Source organism: Agelaius tricolor, unplaced genomic scaffold, assembly GCF_023055355.1.
Source record: "Agelaius tricolor isolate 1412-34295 unplaced genomic scaffold, bAgeTri1.0.p SCAF_18, whole genome shotgun sequence".
In the NCBI taxonomy this organism is placed as follows: domain Eukaryota; kingdom Metazoa; phylum Chordata; class Aves; order Passeriformes; family Icteridae; genus Agelaius; species Agelaius tricolor.
The window spans coordinates 17249306-17270883 of NW_027269278.1; the positions used below are offsets into that span (position 1 = coordinate 17249306).

At 58.4% G+C, this 21578-nt stretch overlaps 1 protein-coding gene across 5 annotated transcripts in view; it reads left to right on the top strand.

Moving 5' to 3' along the window:
• The first annotated feature begins 6805 nt into the window (after positions 1–6805).
• The window catches only part of ABLIM3 (actin binding LIM protein family member 3), a 46218-nt gene continuing 31445 nt past the window's right edge, over positions 6806–21578 (top strand). The window contains exon 1 of one of the 5 annotated variants that reach the window (XM_071443609.1): positions 6806–7262. In XM_071443609.1, the coding sequence (XP_071299710.1) occupies positions 7250–7262 (13 nt within the window). In that variant the 5' untranslated portion in view covers positions 6806–7249. The remainder of the gene's footprint in view (positions 7263–21578) is intronic. The other 4 variants (XM_071443608.1, XM_071443607.1, XM_071443606.1 and 1 more) reach the window with 4 other exon arrangements.

The window sequence follows — 21578 nt, forward strand, 5'->3', positions numbered from 1 at the left end:
AGCCCTGCTCTCCCCATCCCTGCTCTCCCCATCCCTGCTCTCCCCATCCCTGCTCTCCCATCCCTGCTGTCCCAGCCCTGCTCTCCCCAGCCCTGCTCTCCCCATCCCTGCTGTCCCAGCCCTGCTGTCCCAGCCCTGCTCTCCCCAGCCCTGCTCTCCCCATCCCTGCTGTCCCATCCCTACTCTCCCCATCCCTACTCTCCCCATCCCTGCTCTCCCCATCCCTGCTCTCCCAGCCCTGCTCTCCCAGCCCCAGCAGCTCCATGGGCTGGCAAAACCCCCCCACGCCCTGTGGGGCTGCAGAATTGGAAAAACAAGGCAAAGCTCCAAAATAGGGGAGCAGCGCCCTGAGCAGCAGCAGGGACACAAGAGCCAGGCTGGAGGACATCTCCTGGGAAATAACCCTCTGGAACCTTCTCCCAGGGATTGTAGGAGCTCCCAGCTGGGTGTGACTCAGTGGCCAGCACAGCCACATGCAATTCCAGCAGGGATTTTATGGTCCCTGGGTTAAAGACAGCCCAGGACAGGTAATGCTGATGGGAATGTCCAGCTGAGCTTCATCCAGGTGCTGCTTTGGATGGAAATCAGCAGGAAAACTGCTCCAAACATCAGAGCTGTTCTCCTCCGAGAGGGTTCCAAAGGAAATGTGTTTCACCTCTAGAAAATGACACTTCCAAAATATTTAATGTTCAATTTCCCTTTCAGTCTCTATTTTCTGTATTATCCTCTGCTTTTACCCTGGTGTTGTTTTGCCACTGGAACAGAAATAAACAGGACAAGGAGAAGGAAAGATGACAAAGTGAATTTAAATGAACCACCCCATGTAATTCCCACAGCTCAAGCTCCAGCTTAACCATCCAGTGAGGGGATAGTATTTGAAGAAATCTTTGGATAAAATGGAGAAAATCAATATTTTTAGACTTCCCTCTGGAAGAAAAAGAGAAAATCTAATTAAGAAATTAATTGCTTATGCTGAACTAAGGGGGTTTTTTGGGTTTTTTGGGGTTTTTTTTTGAAGTGCTTAATGATCCAAGCTTCTTGTAAAGGTGCTGGTCTCGATGCCATTTCCTTTTAGAACGCAACAAAGCAGCTCAGCGAGGCTCAGCATCTTGTTTTGATATTTCCAGGCTGGAACATTTTGATTTTTCAACTTCCAAAGCTTTGCTGCTTTAATTTTTTGTCCATAAAACCGAGGCTGAAATCAGAATGAAAGCTTTCAGTTTAAGCTAATTAATCCAAACACTTTGAATCAAAGCCTGGGATGTTTGCACAGTGGTGTTCTCTGGGAATTTACTTTCAGGGTCTGCATTCCATTTTTAGACTGAGGAACAAAAAAAAAAAAAAGAGTGAGATTTCCTAGAAAAGAGATAACCTGCTGCTTACCTGGGGCGAGCCATTCTGCAGCTTAGAAGTGGAAAAAGAAATTAGCTCTCCTTAATTACAGCATTTGGCCTCCTCCTGAGGATCTGGAGACCTGGCCTGAGCTCCAGTTCCTGGAGGTGCCCTAAATTCCTCCAGAATCACCCCGAGTCCAGCTTTTCCCATGGAATAATTTGATGAAGAAAAGGAAAACTGAATTATTGCCATAATCCCACTGCAGCATTCAGAAAGCAGCAGCATTTCCCAGGTCGTCCTGAGCAGGGGGTGCTCCCTGAGGAGCTCTGGGAGGCTGGAGGAATTCCAGGAGTGCACAGATCCCAGAGCTGAGCTTCCCACTGATGGTTCATGCTGGGCAAGGCTGTCCATGGACATCTCCTGATCCCAGCCCAAGGGGAGGAATTCCTTCTGCCAGCAGCCCTCAGTGCTCCAGGGCCACTTCAAAGAGAAAACCAAAATGAACCCCGGCTTCCCCTGCCCTCCCGTGGGGTGAAAGCAGGGCAGGGACCTTGGGCTGCAGCTGGAACTGAGCTCCCTGTGCCAGGCAGGAGCTGCCAGCTGGGCTCAGCAGGGTGGCTGTGCCCACAAAGGGTCCCTGTGTGTCACACACAGGCTGGGACAGGCAGATGAAGCAGCCCCAGCTTGGGCATTAATTCCTGACACAGCCTGGGGGCCCCAGCCCTGCTGTGGGACACAACAACTGCTCCTCCTTTTCCAGACGGCTCCAGGGTGAAAGATCTGCAGGTTTTGGGGAAAACACTGACTTTCAAAGCCCTTGAACCTTTGCCATCAGTCCAGGCCATGCAGCACCTCTCCTCTCCCACTGTCCAGGTCCTTCAGGAGGGAATGTGAACATTCCTGATGTGCAGAGCTCCTGCAGGACTTGCTTTGACTCACCTGCTGCTGGTTGGGGAATATTGGTTGCATTTGACCCAGAGGCAGCCTTGGTGAGGATAAGAAGGAAGGAGGATGCAGGAGCCAGAGGATGGAGCCCTCCCTTGGTGGATTTGCAGGATGGCTGCAGGTACAGATGGGCTGTGGTGCATCAGCTCTCCCTGGAGCACATCCAGATCCCACCCATCCTCCACTGCCTGGGTGCTCTTTTCACTGCCTCTCTTTGCACGGCACTAAAATTAATGCTGAAAATGAGAGTTTGCTTGAAAATAATCTATCATTTGATTATCACTTTAATGCAGGCAGCCCGGGGAACATCTGCCTCTGCCAGGCTGTGTCTCCTTCTGCTGATGTGGGGAATTGCTGGGAAGGGCTGCTGGGGAAACTGGAAGAAAGCCAAACCACTGGCAAATGCCTTGGTGGTGGCTGTGAGGATGAGGAGGATGAGGAGGAAGAGGATGGGAAGGGACCTTTGTACCAGAGCCCCACTGCCCAGTTCACTGCCTCTGCTCCCAGTTGCTCTGTGCTCCAGGGACCCACAAATTAAAATGTTCATGCCCATAACATGGGAAATAATTCTGCCACCACTAGGAGTGCCTGGCTTTGCACTGGGGCAGTGGGCAGCAGCATCTGCCCACGCCTGACCTTACCCCTGCCAGATGCCACCTCCCAGGGCAACCAGGGACAAGGAGAGTGGATGGGAACTGCCCAGCGAGGGAGAATTTCCTCCCTGCCATGCCACAGCCCATGTGCCGTGGTAGAATGGGGTCTGCAGCCCCCTTAGGCTCCTCTGCTGCCTTTTGGGAACATCACAGCCCCGGACTTTGAGGCTTTTTTTGGAAAATGTCACCAGCTTGTGATGAGTCAGCCGTGGCTGTGTGCAGCCTGCCCAGTGCTCCGTGCGGGGCGTGGGGCTGTCCCCAAGGGCATTCCCGCTGCTCTTTGCACTCAGATCATCCTGGAGACACGAGAGGCTGTGCTGGCAGCGCTGGGCAGGAGCTGAGCCGGGGGCTGGGCTGCCAGGGCCGTGTTTGGCCAACTGGAGCCGCAGGGACAGACGGACACATGGGCGCTGCAGCTGCCGTCCCCGGCAGAGGCAGCTCCAGCTCGCCGGGGATTCTCGGAGCCCGCAGCAAAGGCTGTGCACCCAAATGACTCCCAGTGCAAGGGAAGGGGCTGGGAAAGCACGGGGCGAGCGCTGGAAGCTGGTGCTGCAAGCACGGATGTGTGGGCGGTGTCCAGGTGTGCTGGAAGGGATGATCCAGCCCCGAATAAGGCAGAAACGCCAGAGGCTGCTGATGGACCATCCCCCGTGCCTCCAGGACCGGGTGTTTGTGTGATCCTTTTACTCTCCTGACTCTCTCCCAGCCCTGGGACCTGCTATCCGAAATTCCCCTTGCAGCCTCACCATTCCTCATCTGTCCCACTGAGGCACTGAGGAGGGATCCCCTTCCCTGGGGCTGCCCCTCCAGCCCTGGGGACCAAAATCCCTTCCCAGGGGCAGCAGCTGAGCACAGCCTCACATGGAAACACGCAGAGACACATGGCTCACACTGAGCCTGATTTCTCACCATTCCTGGGGCAGCTGTGGCACAGGATGTGTTTGAGCCCAGCTCCCGGTGGTTCCTCGTGCAACCAGCAACTTCCAGCTCTCCAGCTGGGATCAGGCAGGAACACAGTGATGAGCAGGTGGGGGAAGGCTGGTTCAGGTGATTCTCAGCATCTTATGGAGGAGGGATAAAAATCCCAGTGTCCAGGGAAGGAAAATTAAATGAAATTAGCACCTTTTTCTCCTCTGTCCTTTTATCTCCATCACTCCTGTGTCCCTTCTCACTGGAGAGTGCAGGGTTCCCCTTCCTCTGCACAGCCTGAGCTCTGTGGGACCTGCAGGTGCTGAGCGGAGCAGGAGCCTTGTGGGAAAAACGCATCCAATAATTGCTGTGAAAATTCATGTTGCAGTGCACAGACACAAAGGGATGAAAGGAGCTGCCTTAACATCCTGACATTTCCTCCTCTGTGACTCCTGTCTCAGGCATCCCGAACATCCTCTCGCGGCAGCTTTCGCAGGCAGTTCCCTCAGACAAAGGAAAGGAAATGGGATTTCCAAAACGCCCTGGGACGGCAGAGCTGGTGGTGAAGGGCTCGGAGCAGCGCCCAGGAGCTGCTGGCTGGGATGGGGAGGTGACCAAGGGCCACAGCTCCTTGCTGCCGCCTCCCCAGCACCAAAACTCACAGATCCCACTGCGGGATCACCCTGCCCAGCTGGCAGTGCCCTCTCCCCTTCCCCGCAGAGCACCTCTGGCACCACCCAGCTGGGGAGGGGATGCGAGAGCAGAGGTTCTGCACGGTGCCCCCTGAGATCCACCAGACCCACCCCATCCTCCTGTGCAGCCCTCTGCAACCCCAGCCTGTCTGTGCTGGAGATTTCAAGTTGTTCTAAAGGCAGCAAGTTAACAAGATTTGGAAACCAGGTCAGCGGAAGAAGCTCAATTGGCTGCTGAACCGTGGGGACCAGCTCACGTCCTGACTGCTTTATTGACTCCTCAGATGGGGGTCATTGACACCATTCATGACACTCTGGCTGGGATGGGGACCTTCCCTGAGGGGACACATCTGGACAGGAAACTTTACAGAAGGCCAAGCTCAATGCAGCCTGAGCCATCCCACCGTGCTGGGCCATAGAATCACCACAGAATTGTAGAATGGCCTGGGCTGGAAGGGATCCTAAAGATCATCCATGGGCAGGGACACCTTCCATTAGCCCAGGTGGCTCAGGGCTCCTTCCAGCCTGGCCTTGGACACTGCCAGGGATCCAGGGGCAGCCACAGCTGCTCTGGGCACCCTGTGCCAGAGCCTACCCACCCTCACAGGGAGGAATTTCTTCCCAATATCTAATCTAACCCTCCTCTAAAGCCACTCCCTCTTGTCCTGTCACTACATGCTCCTGTAAACAGCGTCTCAATCTTTCCTGTATCAGCAGCTCTGCTCCCCCCAGCCCTGCAGGAACCTCCAGGCTCCCACTCCCGCTGCTCCTCCTGCTCTTCCCTGACACCTCAGGGGAGGGGACAGCCAGAAGGGACAGGCAGCAGGGCTGGCAGGGAGCTGGCAGCACCAGCACAGCTCGCTGCTACCTGTCTTGTCATGTCACCAGCAGCAGCTGCTGCAGATAAAGCAGCGAGAGGAAGGAAAGCCAGAGGGGCTCTCTGAGCAGCTCTGCAGCCCCAGCAGTGCAGGGACACAGCGCCTGCCACGCTGCATAACAAACCTCTCTCATTAGTGGCAGGGCTGAGCTCAGATCCTGCAATCACAGCGAGGATCACAGCCTGAGAGGGCAGCACAGTGGGCATGGGGCACAGCCTGGCTCTGCGGGCACCCGGGGAGCAGCCTGGGCATGGCTTTGTTCTGACTGAGAGTGTCTCAGCCACAAAACAGGGGGCTCAAGGCTTTGGAGCCTTGCAGGGATCCTGAGGTGCTGCCAGCAGGGAAGGCTGCTCTGATCCCGAGGGAAGAGCCCCTCTCTGTCCCACAGCCGTGCAGACACCCTCAGCTCCCTTCCTGATCCTGGCATGGGACAGACACCCAGGCTGCCAGGAGAGCCGGGGTGCCAGCCTGGGCAGCTGCAGGAGGGAACCTTGGCACTGGAGGAAATCTAGCACAAACCGCATCCCTCTGTCCTGGAACAGCATTTCTGGGATGTTCAGCTGGACAGCAAACAGCACAGGGCAGCAGTGGCACCCAGGGCTGGGCAGGAGCCCTGCGGCAAGGAGGGACCAGCCAGGGGGCTCAGGGGCTGTGGGCAGGGCAGGGCAGGGCAGGGCAGGGCAGGGCTGTGGGCAGGACTGAGGGCAGGGGGCTGAAAACAGGGCAGGTGGAAGGCCAGGGCAAGGGCAAAGCTGGGCTGGGCTGTGGGCAGAACTGAGGGCAGGGTGGGGCAGTGGGCACGACTGCAACCAGGGCAGGGCAAGGCTAGGCTGGGCAGGGCAGGGCAGGACAGGGCAAAGCTGGGCTGGACTGCGGGCACGACTGCAGCCAGGACAGGGCAGGGCAGGGCAGTGGGCAGAGCAAAGCAGGGCAGGGCACTGCCAAGGCTGAGCATCCTTCAGCCGCCTCCGGGTCCGCGCAGGGATCCGCGTCCGCCCCGCCCCGCCCGGCCCCGCCCGGCCCCGCCCGTGTCTCCCGGGCCGGTCGCTGCCCGCGGGCGGTGCCGGGGGGTACCGGGAGCTACCGGGGGGTACCGGGGGGTGCCGGGGCTGTGCCGGGGGGTACCGGGGGGTACTGAGGCGGTGCCGGGGGTACCGGGTGGTACCGGGGCGGTGCCGCTGGGGCCGGGGCGGTGCCGGGGCGGTGCCGGGGGGTACCGGCGCGGTGCCAGGGGGTACCGGGGGCTACTGGGGGGTACCGGGACGGTGCCGGGGCGGTGCCGGGTGGTACCGGGGCGGTGCCGGGCGGTGCCGCTGGGCCGGGGCGGTACCGGGGGGGTACCGGGGGCTACCGGGGCGGTGCCGGGCGGTGCCGCTGGGCCGGGGCGGTGCCGGGGCGGTACCGGGGCTGTGCCGCTGGGCCGGGGCGGTGCCGGGGCGGTGCTGCCGGGGCGGTGCCGAGGCGGTCCCGGTGCTGCGCGGCCCCGCCGCCGCTCCCAGCCGCTATAAGCGGGCGGCCGCGGCCGCGCTCTGCAGTGCATGGCCGAGCTCCGGCTGGCCCCCGCCGCTCCGCCGGGACCCTCCCCCGGGCTGGGACCCTCCCCCGGGCCGGTCCCGTCCCCTCCCCGCCGGCCGTGACCTTGGCATCCGCCGGCCGCGGGGACGGCGCCGGGGGCAGCCGCCGGAGGATGCGTTAGGCGGCGGATCGCACGGGAATATTCTCCTGGGAGAGGGAGAGCGGCAGCCTCCTCCCGCGGCTGGGGAGCAGCAGGAGAAGCGGATTTAAAGAGCATCTCGGCCCCTTTGTTGGGTGAGAAGGACGGGGAAGGAGCGGCAGGATGAGCACCAGCAGTGAGTACGGCGTCCTCTCGCCTTGGCTGAGGGAATGGGGCTGATACCGCACCGAGCTGGCTGGGAGGAATTGGAAAGAAAATGTCATAGCAGCGCTGACAAGCCCAGTGGGATGGATTTTGGGTTATTTTCCTGCTTGCCTGCTTTCTGACAGGCTCTGGCTCGGCCGTGTTTGATGTGGGCTGAGCCGCGGTGCTTATCTCCACGGAGTACTTTTCTTGGCTTGGATTGCTGGGGTTTTGGAGGGCAGAGCATCGACTGAAATGTCGATACGCAACATGGTGAGAGGCAGCCAGGAGCGCTCTGACAGGCACAGCCTCACTTGCTGCTGCCTCTGCCTGGGCAGAAATGGATGCGAGGGGAGGAGGAGAAGGGTGAGGAGAGACCCAGAAACCTGAGCAAAGCACAGGTGCAATCCTGGGGAAAAAAAACCAACCCCAAACCTTCTGCAGCTGGGGATGTGGGTGTTGCTATTGTGCGTGTGAGACAGGGACGGAGGCACTCATGCGCTGTGGATGAATTTCTAAAGAAGCAGAGCTCGGAAATGTGCTGCATAAGATGAGAACTGGCACCAGGCTGCTCACTTTGGATTCTGTGCCCTTGCTGGAAAGTCTGGGAAGATTGATCAGGGCTGAGCAAGTCACAATCAATTTCTTTTTCCTGCCTGCCGTGCTGTGTGACAGCTGTGCCCACCTCGCTGGCACGGCTTTGATCCCCGTCTTTAAGTCCCTGGTGAAGGAGTTGGTGTTGAGGGCCACCTGAGGGGCTTCCTCCCGGCCTGACCCCTGCAGGGAAGCCCCCCTGCCCCTGCCGTGGCTCCTGGAGCTGTGTGAGGAGCCGAGCCCTCCCCCAGGCACAGAACAGCAGAGCAGCAACTTCTCCATTGCTCTGGCGTGCTGAGGTTTCTCAATCCGAGGGCTTGGGGTGGTTCCCGAGCAAAACACCGTGAAAAATGCCTTGGCACGCTGCGAGCCAACAGAACAGGTGATTCCAGCTCTGTTGGGCTGTGTCAGAGGCGAGGAAACTTTCCAGGTGCCCTCTGCCCGAGCCACACCTGGGGCAGGAGCGAGCCCCTTCCCGGGGGAGCGGGGCTGGCGCTGCCTGGGTGGGGAACAATAGGGACTGATCCTTTCCGAGCCTGCAGGATGCCTGAAAACAAAGGGTCCTCCCTCTGCTCCTCCGGGGGAGCAGCTCAGCCCTGCTGGCATCACGGGCCTCCCTGGTCAGGTGGGACTGCTGGGCTTCCTCTGAGCCAATTCTGACAAACGCCTGTTGGTTCCTTTTGGGATTCCTTCCCAGCTCTTAATAGCAGCCTGGGCTGCTGCTGGAGATAAGGGCTGTTTATGGCACTGCTGTGTTCCAGCTATCTGATGGTGCTGCACAACTCCCTCAGCTGCAGCCTCCCACACCCAGAGAGGTGCCAGGGCCCCAAACCCTGCAGCTCTGCCCATGGAGGTGCCAGGGAGCCCAAACCCTGCAGCTCTGCCCATGGAGGTGCCAGGGAGCCCAAACCCTGCAGCTCTGCCCATGGAGGTGCCAGGGCCCCAAACCCTGCAGCTCTGCCCATGGAGGTGCCAGGGCCCCAAACCCCCCTGCTCTGCCCATGGAGGTGCCAGGGAGCCCAAACCCCCCTGCTCTGCCCATGGAGGTGCCAGGGATGCAAACCCTGCAGCTCTGCCCATGGAGGTGCCAGGGAGCCCAAACCCTGCAGCTCTGCCCATGGAGGTGCCAGGGATGCAAACCCTGCTGCCTGCCCCAAACCCTGCTGCCTGTCCCCTGCTCTGCCCATGGATCCAAACCCTGCAGCTCTGCCCATGGAGGTGCCAGGGAGCCAAACCTCACTGCTCTGCCCATGGAGGTGCCAGGGACCCAAACCCCCCTGCTCTGCCCATGGAGGTGCCAGGGAGCCCAAACCCTGCAGCTCTGCCCATGGAGGTGCCAGGGATGCAAACCCTGCAGCTCTGCCCATGGAGGTGCCAGGGATGCAAACCCTGCAGCTCTGCCCATGGAGGTGCCAGGGATCCAAACCCCCCTGCTATGCCCCCTACTCTTCCCTGCCACACAGGGGAGGCCCCTGGGCACAGCCAGGAGTCCTTGGGAGCTGCTCCTCTGCCCCTGTCCAGCGCTGTGGCCCTGGGCACATCACTCAGCAGTGCCAAACCCTCCTGCTCAGCCTTTTGGGGGGCTTTGCAGTCTTTGCCTAAGTTACCATTCCCCCATTTTAAGTAGCAACTCTGTGACATCTCCTGGTCACTCAGGGTGCTGGGGGTTGGTGATTTTGGGTCACTGCAGGTGCCTTGGGACCACCCCAGGGCTGTGCAAACCCTGCTGGGCTCTGGCTCTGCCCTCTTGGGCTCCCCTTGCTCTCCCAGCAGCTGGAGTGCTCTGAGCAGGGCTTGGATGCCCAAATGCTGCTTCACTTGTGTTCCAGCTCACTCTGCGAGCCAGGCTGGGCTGTGGGGCCATCTCTGCCATCAGCTCACTCTGGGACTGCTGTGAACACTGCCAAGAGCTGCCTCACCCAGCTCTGGGCATCCCTCCCCAGCCTGTAGCCCCCCAGTCCATCCACGAGGCACAAAACCCAAATCCTGGCAGCCTTGTGTCTGTGCCATCTCTGTTTCACCCCTGTGATGCCCCTGGCACTGCCTTACCATGGCTTTTTTACCCCTCTGCTGGTGGCCAGTGGCTCACTGGGGTTTGGTGCCACTTGCCAGAGCTTCCCAGCCCTCCCAGCATGGGCAGATCTGCTGCTCTGATTTTTTTTGGCTGTTTTTCCCCTCAGGACAAGGGCTGAAGCAGCCAGATTGTGCACAAATTTATGATGCCCAGGTGTGCCTGTGCCTGCAGGCCTAAAATTTTGGGGCTGGCAAAGCAAGGAGATGCACAGCTGAGGACAGAATGCCACCATCTGATCTGTGAACTCCCACCACTGCTTCCCACTTCGCTGGGTGCATTTTGTTCACGCTTCTCCCCTGCCTGAGGCTGATGTGAGGCAGGAAACCTGTGGCTGTGGGCCATGGCTGGCCCTGAGCCACGCTGCTGAGCAAATCTGAGAGGCCTCCAGGAGCTCTGGGCAGGATTTGCTGGGTTTATCCCTGGAGATGCTCCATGCACAGCGCACAGGAGCCTTGCTGAGGGGACAGGGGGTGCTTTGCACCCTGGATTTGAGTGTCACCATATCATCATCTGTCCCATGAGGAAGGCAAAGCCAGATAGGAATTGTGTGTTTGGGGTGAAGAGATGAAACCACTTGATGCCAGGTGTAAATGCCTGTCCTGAGGCTGTAGAGGAGCTCAGGTGGCCCCGAGGGTGGGAAGGTGGCCTCTGCTCCTGGGCTTGCAGTGATGGGTAGGAGGGCACAGTGCTGGTGTTTACATTCCTTAGGCTATCACTGCCTCTCACTAATTGCTTACAAATGGATCCCTACCTTAGCAAACAGGTCTGTGATGCTGCTTGGCACTTCCATGGGAGCTGGAGCTTGCAGGACAAACCCTTGGCCAAGAGAACATCCCTTAAAATCAGCATCTCCCTGGGAACAGCATGACTGATGCTGTGTTTGTGCTGAAAGGGTTAAAGCTGCCCCTGCCCCGAGGATTTGAGCCTCTGGAGTGAGTGGGAAGGATCCCTTCTGCTGCTCTGGAGGGAGCCAGCAGGGCTGGGTGCTGCAGGTCCCTGGAGTGCTGGCTGTGAGTCACCCCGTGGGATCTGCACATCATCCATCCCTGCTGGGGTGGCAGGGAGCCTGTGCCAGCCTGGGCACTGCTTTGGGCAGAAACAAGGTGCTCCTGCTTGTTCTGGGTCCCTGTGGGATGGCAGAGGGGCTGTGGCAGCCTGGGCACTGCTTTGGGCAGGATCAGTGTGCCCCTGCTTGTTCTGGGTGAGGGCAGAGGGGCTGTGCCAGCCTGGGCACTGCTTTGGGCAGGATCAGTGTGCCCCTGCTTGTTCTGGGTGAGGGCAGAGGGGCTGTGCCAGCCTGGGCACTGCTTTGGGCAGGATCAAGGTGCCCCTGCTTGTTCTGGCTCCCACCAAGGACATGCCAGCCCCTGTGGGTGCCATCCTGGCCAGCTCTGGGTTGGGCAGGTCTGGATCAGCGTGGCACAGGGTGATGGGGCTGGCTCACACACCTGGCATCTTCCAGACTCCCTCCTGTCCCCAAGGTGGGAAAAACAAGGCCAGAATCTGATGGCAAACCAGCTCAGGGTGGGCTGAGCCATTTTCCCCCATCCTGGGAGCAGTGGGAGCCTGGTGGAGCACAGAGGGCTCCCAAAGCAGATTTGGAATGCCAGGTGCAAAGTGTCCCCCCCATCCCTGGCACCTCTCAAATTCCTGCCCCTGCCCTGAGAGAGGCAAGGCTGGACAGTGGAGCATTTGGGAAGGGAGGTTTCCTGACAGACCCTGGGGGATGCAGCATGTTTGCCTGTTATTTTTGTCTTCCCTCAATCATGCTTCTCTCAGATCGTGATCCTCTAAGCGTGATTACCCCGTAATCTGCAGGCACATGTGGGTACAAGGTGTTTACCAGCAAACTCCATTAAGGGCCTGTGTAATTGAAGAGGAATCCCGTGGTGCTGGCCATCTCTGGGAGCTGCAGCTCTGCTCCTGGGCCAGGTGATTCACCAGGTGTCCCCACCCAGCTGGGAGGGTTTCCCGTGGTCACAGATGCAGGGAACCCGGAGGGATCAGCCTGTTGATGCCATGAGCAGGGAGTTTTCCAGAATTTGGGCACCAAGAGGAGCTCCCAGACTCCCTGCCTGCATTTTAGTCCTCTCAGCACCATGACAAACAACCAGACACAAATATTCTCTGTTTTCCTGGGCAGCCTAGCAGAGGCACAATCACCCATTGCATTCTCTTTGCTGCCAGAGAATTCCAATGCCAGGCAGCAGCTCTGTCCCTGGGCTGGTGGATGGGCTCTGTCCTCTCACCCAGGCTCTTTCAAACCCTCTTTCCTGGCAGCTGGCCCTTGGGAGAGCAGGAGCCCTGCAGGCCTGTGGAGTGCGTGCTGGAAGGTCAATGGAAGCCACTGAATTCTTCCAAGGGCCTGGCGTGCTCTTCTCAAACAAAAAGCACATTTTCTAATCATCAACTGCCTCTGCTTTAGCAGGACAAGAGCCTTTGGGGTGCCAGCAGGCTGGGCTGGGGACAGGAGTCCATGTGCTGCTGCCTCTGCTGGGAAGGAGGGAGGGAAATCCCACCCAGCTCCGGGCAGACCCTGCAGCCCTGTCGTGCTGGGGCCATCACGAAGCTCTGGGAACACCTCATTTGGTATTTTTAGTTCTGAAATACATCAGAGACTGAGCTGGGAGCGCTGCAGAACCTCCAGAAAGCATCTGGGGGTGGAGTGGTCATGGCAGGAGCTGGGCTGAGGAATGATGGGGAGTTCTGCAGGATGGGGAGGGAAGGAACAGGTGCCTCAGGCTTGGGGATTTTGGTTGTGGGCAAGGCTGGGAGGGTCTGGAGCAGGGATTGTGGCTGTGGGCAAGGCTGGCAGGGGCCTGGAGCAGGGATTGTGGCTGTGGGCAGGGCCTGGAGCAGGGATTGTGGCTGTGGGCAAGGCTGGGAGGGCCTGGATCAGGGATTTTGGTTGTGCCAAGGCTGGCAGGGCCTGGATCAGGGATTTTGGTTGTGCCAAGGCTGGCAGGAGCCTGGAGCAGGGATTGTGGCTGTGGGTAAGGCTGGCAGGGGACTGGAGCAGGGATTGTGGTTGTTCCAAGGCTGGCAGGAGCCTGGAGCAGGGATTTTGTGCCAAGTCCTCCTGTGCCCAGCACCTCAGGGGTCAGGGGGCTCAGTGCATCCCTGGGGGAGCAGAGCAGCTGGAATGCTGTGCCCCACAGCCCGTGGGCACTCCTGGAATGCTGTGCCCCACAGCCCGTGGGCACTCCTGGAATGCTGTGCCCCACAGCCCGTGGGCACTCCTGCTCTCAGGAAAGGGCTGTTTGAGGTTTATCAGGCCCAAAGGGATCTCTCCTCAGCTCACTGGTGCCATTTATTTGCCGGTGGCTCAGGTGTTTGATAGGCCCCAGTTTCTGGGTGCATTTTTCAGCTCAGGTGGAGTTTTGTGGATGCTTTATCAGTATCAGCCATAAGCCCTGGCCTGGGAATTGATGAGCTTTCTGCACTGCCTGGGGCGGGGAGCAGCAAGAAAAAGGAGCTGCTGCTGCTGCTGCTGTGCTTTCCTGAGCCAGCCTGTCTGACCTTCCTTTCTTCTTACCCTTGCTGGCCTGGCAAGGCCTGCAGAGCCCCAAGGATCATCTGTTTTTCCTGTTCATGGACATTTTTACTCCACTTCCATTTTGAATCGGCTTCTTCCTGAGCCTTGGGGAAGGCTCAGAGCTGGGGAATTCTTTGTGGGAAGGTTTCTCTGGGGAGCAGGTGCTCGAGGTTTGAAGCCATCCCTTGGCTTCTGGTTATTCTTGGCAACAAGAGGCACATTTGGAGAGCTGGGGGGCAGGAGAAGCTTTGCTGGTGCCAATGCCAGCCTCAAAACCCCTTCCTCAACCAGGCTGAGTTTGAGCTCCATGGTTTGAGCTGTCCTCAGAGCAGGGAGTTGTGTGACTGTTGCCCAGGAGGATCTCAAATCCCCTGCCAGGCCCTGTGAAGCAGCCCCCCTCAGAAACACCTCACTTGTGAGAGCACCTTGCCTGTCCTTCCCAACATCCCAGCTGTGCTGTGCTGCCAGCCCTTTTTGGAATATTTTTGGGGCGATTTTTTTTTTTTTTGGAATTTTTTTGATTTTTTTTTAATTTTAATTTTTTTTTATTTTCTTTGATTTTTTTTAATTCTTTTTTAATTTTTTTTATTATTTTTGGATTTTTTTATTTTGTTATTTTTAATTTTTGTGGGGTCTTTTTGGAATTTTTTGGAATTTTTTCCTTTTTTTTTTTTTTTTAGTTTTTCTGGATTTTTTTCTGGATTTTTTTAAACTATTTTTGGGGTTTATTTTTGGGGGTTTTTTTTTGGTTTGGTTTGGTCTTTTTTTTTTTGTTTTTTTGGAATTTCAGGATGGCCAGGGCTGGAAGGGACACCCAAGCTCTTGTTGCAGCACCCCCTGGCATGGCAGGGACACCTTCCACAGAGCTGGGTGCTCCAGGCCCTGCCCAAGCTGGCCTTGGACACTTCCAGGGATTGCTCTGGCTGCAGAATGGGAGCTATTTCTGAACCCCCTTGGGGACTGGGTGGGTCTGTGCCTGGCTCAGAGGCACTTGCTGGGACATGTGGGGCTCTCCCAGTGCCAGCTGCTCCCAGGGCAGCCACAGAGGCTCCCACAGGGTGGCTGGGTGGCTGGCCCAGGGTGGCTTTGCTGCACCCCCTGAGCAAAGCCCTCAAAGCTTCAGAGGAGCAGGGGGAGCAAAGCTGAGTGTGGAGCCCCTTCCTGAGGCACAGCAGGAGCTGCAGCCCCTGCAGGGCCCCCTGTGCCCTCACCTGGCTGGCACTGGGGTCACTGTGCCCTCACCTGGCTGGCACTGGGGTCACTGTGCCCACACCTGGCTGGCACTGGGGTCACTGTGCCCACACCTGGCTGGCACTGGGGTCACTGTGCCCTCACCTGGCTGGCACTGTGGGCATCCTTCCCCCGTGGCACACATGTGCCAGCCTGCTTTAGGCTCTTGCCAGGCTGTGCCAGGGTGCAGGTGGCACGGGTGGGGTGTCCTTGGGGTTTGTGGCCAGGCTTTGGGACAGAGGGGGATGGCAGCTATTCCACAGGGAATAACCAGATTGAGGGGGAAAAGAGGGGATTGTGGGGTTGATGCAGTGCCTGTGGGCATCAGGGAGCCCTTGGTCCTTCTGTCTGTCCAGGCTGTGCCTGTGGGCATCAGGGAGCCCTTGGTCCTTCTGTCTGTCTGTCTGTCTGTCCAGGCTGTGCCTGTGGGCATCAGGGAGCCCTTGGTCCTTCTGTCTGTCTGTCTGTCCAGGCTGTGCCTGTGGGCATCAGAGAGTCCTTGGTCCTGTCTGTCTGTCTGTCCAGGCTGTGCCTATGGGCATCAGAGAGCCCTTGGTCCTGTCTGTCTGTCTGTCCAGGCTGTGCCTGTGGGCATCAGGGAGCCCTTGGTCTTGTCTGTCTGTCTGTCCAGGCTGTGCCTATGGGCATCAGAGAGCCCTTGGTCCTGTCTGTCTGTCTGTCTGTCCAGGCTGTGCCTATGGGCATCAGGGTGACCTTGGTCCTATCTGTCTGTCCAGGCTGTGCCTATGGGCATCAGGGAGCCAGCTCTTGGTCCTGTCTGTCTGTCTGTCCAGGCTGTGTCTTTGGAGGCAGATTGGGTGGAATTTCCCCCACCTTTTGACCATGAGCCAAGGAGCTGAGCAGTTCCAGGTGTGTGGGCACACAGGGAGAGCTCAGCCCCTCTCAGCAAGGCCATCCCTGGTCTGCTGACAGCTGCTGCATGATCCCAGCTTGGAGCATTTGATCAGGGAGCAAAACCATCCCTCCATCCATCCCCAGAGCCCTTGCACTGGTGTCCCACCAGGAGAAGAGAGGGCTGAGCTGATCCTTCCCCTCTGCAAAAGGAGGAGCTGGATGAGCTGCTGAGGGCTTGAGTGTGGATGTTCTCCCCTCCCCTGAGGGATTGAGTGAGTGTGGATGTTCTCCCCTCCCCTGAGGGGTTGAGTGAGTGTGGATGTTCTCCCCTCCCCTGAGGGGCTGAGTGTGGATGTTCTCCCCTCCCCTGCTTTTCACAAAAAAGAAAAAAAGCCAAGGCAGTGCCTGTGTGGTGAGTTATGTGCTGATGACTCCTCCTGATGGGCTCCATATAAAATCCCCTGCCTCCCTGAGGATGCTCCCCGTTGAAAGCTTTTATGGCATCTTAAAAATAGCCCCAGAGGGGGAGAGAGCCAGAAGATGGATAGGTAGGTGGATCCCTAATAAGGAGAGGACAGGAAACAGCTCGGGAGGGAATGGAAAGACTCTGGTGCACGGCATGTGAGCGGCTGCTGAGGGAGGGGATGGGGTGGCCACGCTGAGCTGCTGCCCAGCAGGAGCAGGAAACCCTATAAAAAGCCTGCCTGGGGGATCTGTGCCTTGCACGTGCTGGGGACAGGGCTGGGCTGAGCAGCAGCTCGGGCTGTGGCTCCCCCAGGCTCTCCCTGCATTCTACAAGTGGCTGTTAAAAATAATCCCTGCCTTGGCCAGCTGCAGCTGCTGCTCCTGTGTCATCCCCAAAAAGAGTGCTCATCCCCAAACTTCTCATCCCAAACTGCTCAGCCCTGCTCCTCCCCTCCCTGCAGGCTGCAGCTGAGGGATGGCATCACTCCTGCATCTCCCTGAGGTGCCCTTTGCCATCTGGGCTGTGCCCTGGGAAAGGTTCTAGGACCCTGAGGTGCCCTTTGCCACCTGGGCTGTGCTCTGGGGAAGGTGCTGGGACCCTGAGGTGGCTTTCCCCCCCAGGCTGGGACCCTGAGGTGCCTTTTCCCCCCCAGGCTGTGCCCTGGGGAAGGTGCTGGCAGCTGCCTGGCTCTGTGCCCCTGGCAGTTCGTGGTGCCCAGGGTGGTGGCACTGGCAGGGGGCTCAGCAAGGAGGGCACAGCTGCCAGGGGCTGGCAGGAGTGGCCTGCAGGGGGACAGTCCCGCTCTGCACTGCCAGCACAGCGGCTCCCTGCAGGGCAGGAGGCTCCAGGCCTTTGCTGAGCTTGTGGCAGCTCTCCCCCAGCACTCAGGGAGGATTTTCCAGAGTGTCTCCAAGAAATGCTAATTGCTTTGGCTTCCCTCGGTACAGCACAGCCACTGGGCACAAAGGGCTCTTAGTCAGCTGAGAGCTCTGCCAGATCCTTGCTCTGGATGCCCTGGAGAGCTGCTGGGCTCTGCTGTGGCCATGCTGGTCCCCACACCCCCTCTTGTCCCCAGCCTGTCCCGATATCGGGTGGCACGAGGCACTGTGAGCTCTCTTTGGGGTGTGGAACCCCCCAGACTCAGCCCCTGGCAGGCTCAGCATGCTCAGATGCTCCCCTTGGGCTGGAGGGGTCACAGGAGTTTCCCATCCTGGGGATGGGGCAGGAGCCATCAGCTGAACGCCTGGGCTGCCCCTGCCCAGCTCTGCCCCTGGCAGGACAAGCCCTGTACAGGAGCCTTGCTTTGGTGCAGGCAGCTGGGAAACTCTCCCTGGCTTTGCCCCCGCTCCAACTGCAGGGAAAAAATGCTGCTAACGAGGCTCCTGTGTCACAGCCACCAGCCTGTCACATCCAGCCCATCTCCCTTTACTTTTTTGCCTTCTTTGTCCTTTTTTTCCCTCCCTCAGCTAGACAGGAAGCCAGGGAAGCAGAGGCTGTGCAGGGTTGGCAGTGCCCATCTCCAGGGAATAGTGGAGCTGCAGAGACCCTGCCTGGTGCTGGGGGTGGCTCTGAGGCAGCAGCACCTCCTGGCTGGAGTGTCCATCCTCCTCCTCACCTGCAGGGCTGCACCCTGCTCTGGGCTCCCAGCACTGGGATTGTCCAGCCTGGAGGAGAGGAGCTCTGGGATCACCCAGCTGTGGCCTTCCAGTTCCTGGGGAGATGTGGAGAGAGGATTCACCAGGGATGGGGTGGCAGCATGCAGGGCATGGCTTCCCACTGCCAGGGAGTGAGGTTAGGTGGGATGCTGGGATGAAATCCCTCCCTGGGAGGGTGGGCAGGCCCTGCATCCCTGGCAGTGCCCAAGGCCGGGCTGGACAGGGCTTGGTGACACCTGGGACAGTGCAAGGTGTCCCTGCCATGGCTGGGGGTGGAATGAGATGAGCTTTAAGGTATCTTCCCATCCAAACCATTCCATGATTCTACCCCTGGTCCCTGCTCCCACCTTGGCTGGGAGCATCCCCTGGGTGCCCAGAGGGAGGCCTGGCCCAGGATGGGGACACCAGGATGAGGACACTTCAGCTGGCCAGGATGGGGACACCTGGATGGGAGACACCTGGATGGGGACACTGCAGCTGGCCAGGATGGGGACCCTGCAGCAGTCCCAGCCCTCTCTGCCTCCTGGGCTGCTCAGGTGGCAGCAAGGCTCCGGTTTGGGACAATTCTGTTCCCTGGCAGGCGGGTTTTGGCTCACTTTACCAAAAGCACATCAAAGCCCGCTCTCATTTTCCCCCTCGCTGAAAGGGGACTTGTTCCCGGAAAGTGCCAGCTCTGCCGGGCCCATTGATTGCCCGTTAATTGTCGCTAATGAGGAGCTGGTGAAGTGGCATCCAGAGGCTCTTGGGGACAGACTGTCGCTTCGGCTTGGGAGGGACAGCTCAGCGGGGAAGGCAGCGTGGCTGAGCTGAGCTGAGCTGCATGAATGGCTTTGTTAACGAGGAATGCTCCAGCTCCTGTGCCCGCAGCTCGGCTGCACGGGGGCTCTGGTGCTCCCCTGTCCACAGATGGATTTATTTCCACCTGGAGAGTGGGATGGAGAGGGCTAAACCCACCCATGTTTTAAGTGATGCTTTAAGTTTGAGCTCTCATATTTTCCAGACTCAGTACTGTGTTAGTTTATAACTCTGCACTCCATATCAGGTGTCAGCAGGTTCTCCTCACAGCTCAGTCCCACAGAACAATCCTTTTCCAGCCCCAGAACCAAGGACACCGCTGCAGCTTCAGCCCCAAAGTGCAAACAACAGGGAATGGAGGGGAGCAACCTGGGAGGGTGGGACTGCATCACCTGGAGCTGGAATTGGACAATGAAGCCAGCATGGAAATGGACCCAAACTTATCAAAGTGTGAGAACTCGTGGCCAGGATCCATCTGGGGTGGAGCCACGGCCGGGCTCTGGCACTGCCCAAGGTGGATCCTGTGAAGGGCTTTTAACAAATCCCACATTCATTCCTTTACCAGTCCAGCCTCCATTCTAGGCAGCCTCTGAAGGCACCAGCAGGACTCAATCTGTGCCCAGGAGCAGCAGGAGCTGTTCCAGGGCTTGGCCTATGGCAGGCAGACCCTTGTTCCCCAGCCCCATGAAAGGCACCAAAGGCTCTCAGCAGAGCCAGCCCTGCCTGCCCAGGGCTCCCCCTGCATTCTGAGCTGGGGAGCCAAGGGGAGCCCCAGTGTGGGCAGGAGGAGAGGAGGGAGCTGGGGTGCTCAGCCTGGAGGAAAGGAGACTCAGGGCTGCCCTCATCACTCTCTGCAGCTCCTGAAAGGTGCCTGTGCTCAGCTGGGGCTGGGCTCTTTCTCCAGACAGAACCAGAGCACACAGCCTCAAACCACACCAAGGCTTGGATATTAGGTTGGATATCAGGAAAAAGTGTTTTACTGAAAGGGTGATAAAGTTCTGGAATGTTCTGCCCAGGGAGGTGGTGGGGTCACCATCCCTGGCTGTATTTAACAAAGCCTGGATGTGGCACTGGGTGCCAGGGTTGAGCTGAGGGGTTGGGGCTGGGCTGGACTCGATGAGCTTGAAGGTCTCTTCCAACCCAGTGATTGCTGTGTGTGATTCTGTGATTTCTGTGTGATTCTCTGTGTGATTCTGTGATTGTGTGTGATTCTGGGATTTCTGTGTGTGATTTCTGTGTGTGATTTCTGTGTGTGATTCTGTGATTTCTGTGTGATTTCTGTGTGATTTCTGTGTGATTCTGTGATTGTGTGTGATTCTGGGAATTCCGTGATTCCATCTGTGCCAAGCCCTGGTGTGCCCAGGGGGGTTCACAGTTCCAGCTGTGCCTGTCCTGCCACGTCCCTGCCCTCCCCAGCCAGGTGTGGCCCTGCCCTGTTGGCCCCTCCTGCTGGGCACCCCCAGGTCCCCCAGCTGAGGCTCAGGATGGGGCTGTGGGTGTGGATTCCCCTTAGGAGGGTCACACTGCTGCAGAGCTGTGCTTTTATTGTGGAGACTCCTCTCCCACTGCAGCAGCTCCCTGGGTGCCCATCCCTGCCCCAGCAGCTCCTTGGCACCTGTGCCACTCACCTCAGTGGCTCCTTTTATCTCCTCTGTGCTAAAATGGCTGAGCTGCCTCACCAGTCCCTTCTCTGGGTGTTTTCTCTGTTTTTCTGCCGTTCCTGCCAGGTTTCCATGTACCTGTGACCTCCTCCAGCTCTCTGGGTGCCCGTTCTTGTTCTCACAGCAAGAGGCTGTGTCTGATTCCTGCTCAGCTGCAGGCAGGGCTGCTCTGCAGAGGGGATCTCCCCTCTGGATTTGTTATTTCTTTAGGATAAACAGCCAAGTGGGATGTTATTTTCCATTCCTGCTGAGAGAGGTTGGAGCTGCTGCTTTCTGACCCATCCCTGACGTCTGGTTTTGGATTCTCTGCCTCTGAAGCGGGGAGGAGAAGCAAGAGTGGAGAGTGTGGATGTGTTCTTGCTGTACAAGGGATTGGTGGCTGCACCTCTGCCTCCCACTCTGGCCCTGCTCTGGGGTTCAGGGGAGCCCTGAGTCATGCATTAATTATCCTGGACTCTGTTTTCCCCTGGTCCAGGCTCCTTTCACACCCAGCCACTGCTGTGGATTTGGGACTGGTTATTGTTTGTGTTCTTACCCCTTTTAGGGGGCTCAGGCAGCCCTGCTCCACTCGGGAAGCAGCAGGACAAAGAGCTGGCACGGCTGGGCTGAGAAATGTGCCTGGGGCTAAAAACTGGGGCAGAGCAGGAGAGCCCAGAGCTGCTGTGATGTGTGTGCTGTGCTGTGCCCCAAAACTGAGCCAGCCCCGTGTGCCGGGACAGGGGCAGGTGCTGGATCACCTCATCCATCCACCCATCCATCCATCCATCCATCCACCCATCCATGGATCAATCCATCCATCATCCATCCATCATCCATCCATCCATCCATCCATCCATCCATCCATCCATCCATCCATCCATCCACCCATCCATGGATCCATCCACCCACCCATCCATCCACCCACCCATCCATCCACCCATCCATCCACCCATCCATCCATCCATCCATCCATCCATCATCCATCCATCCATCATCCCTGCATCCCCCAGGGTCCCTGAGCTGCCCCAGGCTCCTCAGGGGTCTCTGGCACTGTCCCCTCCTGTCCCAGTCCCACTGGCAGGGGACAGGCCCTGTCCTGGAGGGATCCTCTGCTGGGACAGTCAGGAGCTGTCCCAGTGGTGCACTCAGAGGGTGGCTGTGTGAAGCTCATCCCAAGGGGAGCAGCCTCCACCCCAGCTGATTTCCCTCCCCATGGCTCTCTCCTGCCCCATTTTTGCTCCGTGGTTTTTTGCCTTTCCTGCTTTTTTTTTTTTCCTTCCACCCTTTCCCCACCTTCCTCTTCTCTTCCCTCCGCTGTTTCTCTGCTGGCAGCTTTGTTCTGCTGGCTGTGTACTGGGGTTGCCATGGTGACTGCCAGAGCATCTCTGCATCCCCAGCAGTGCTCCTGTGCCCAGCCTGGCCATGGCAGGGACAGGGCACACCCTCCTGCCCCTCCCAGGGACG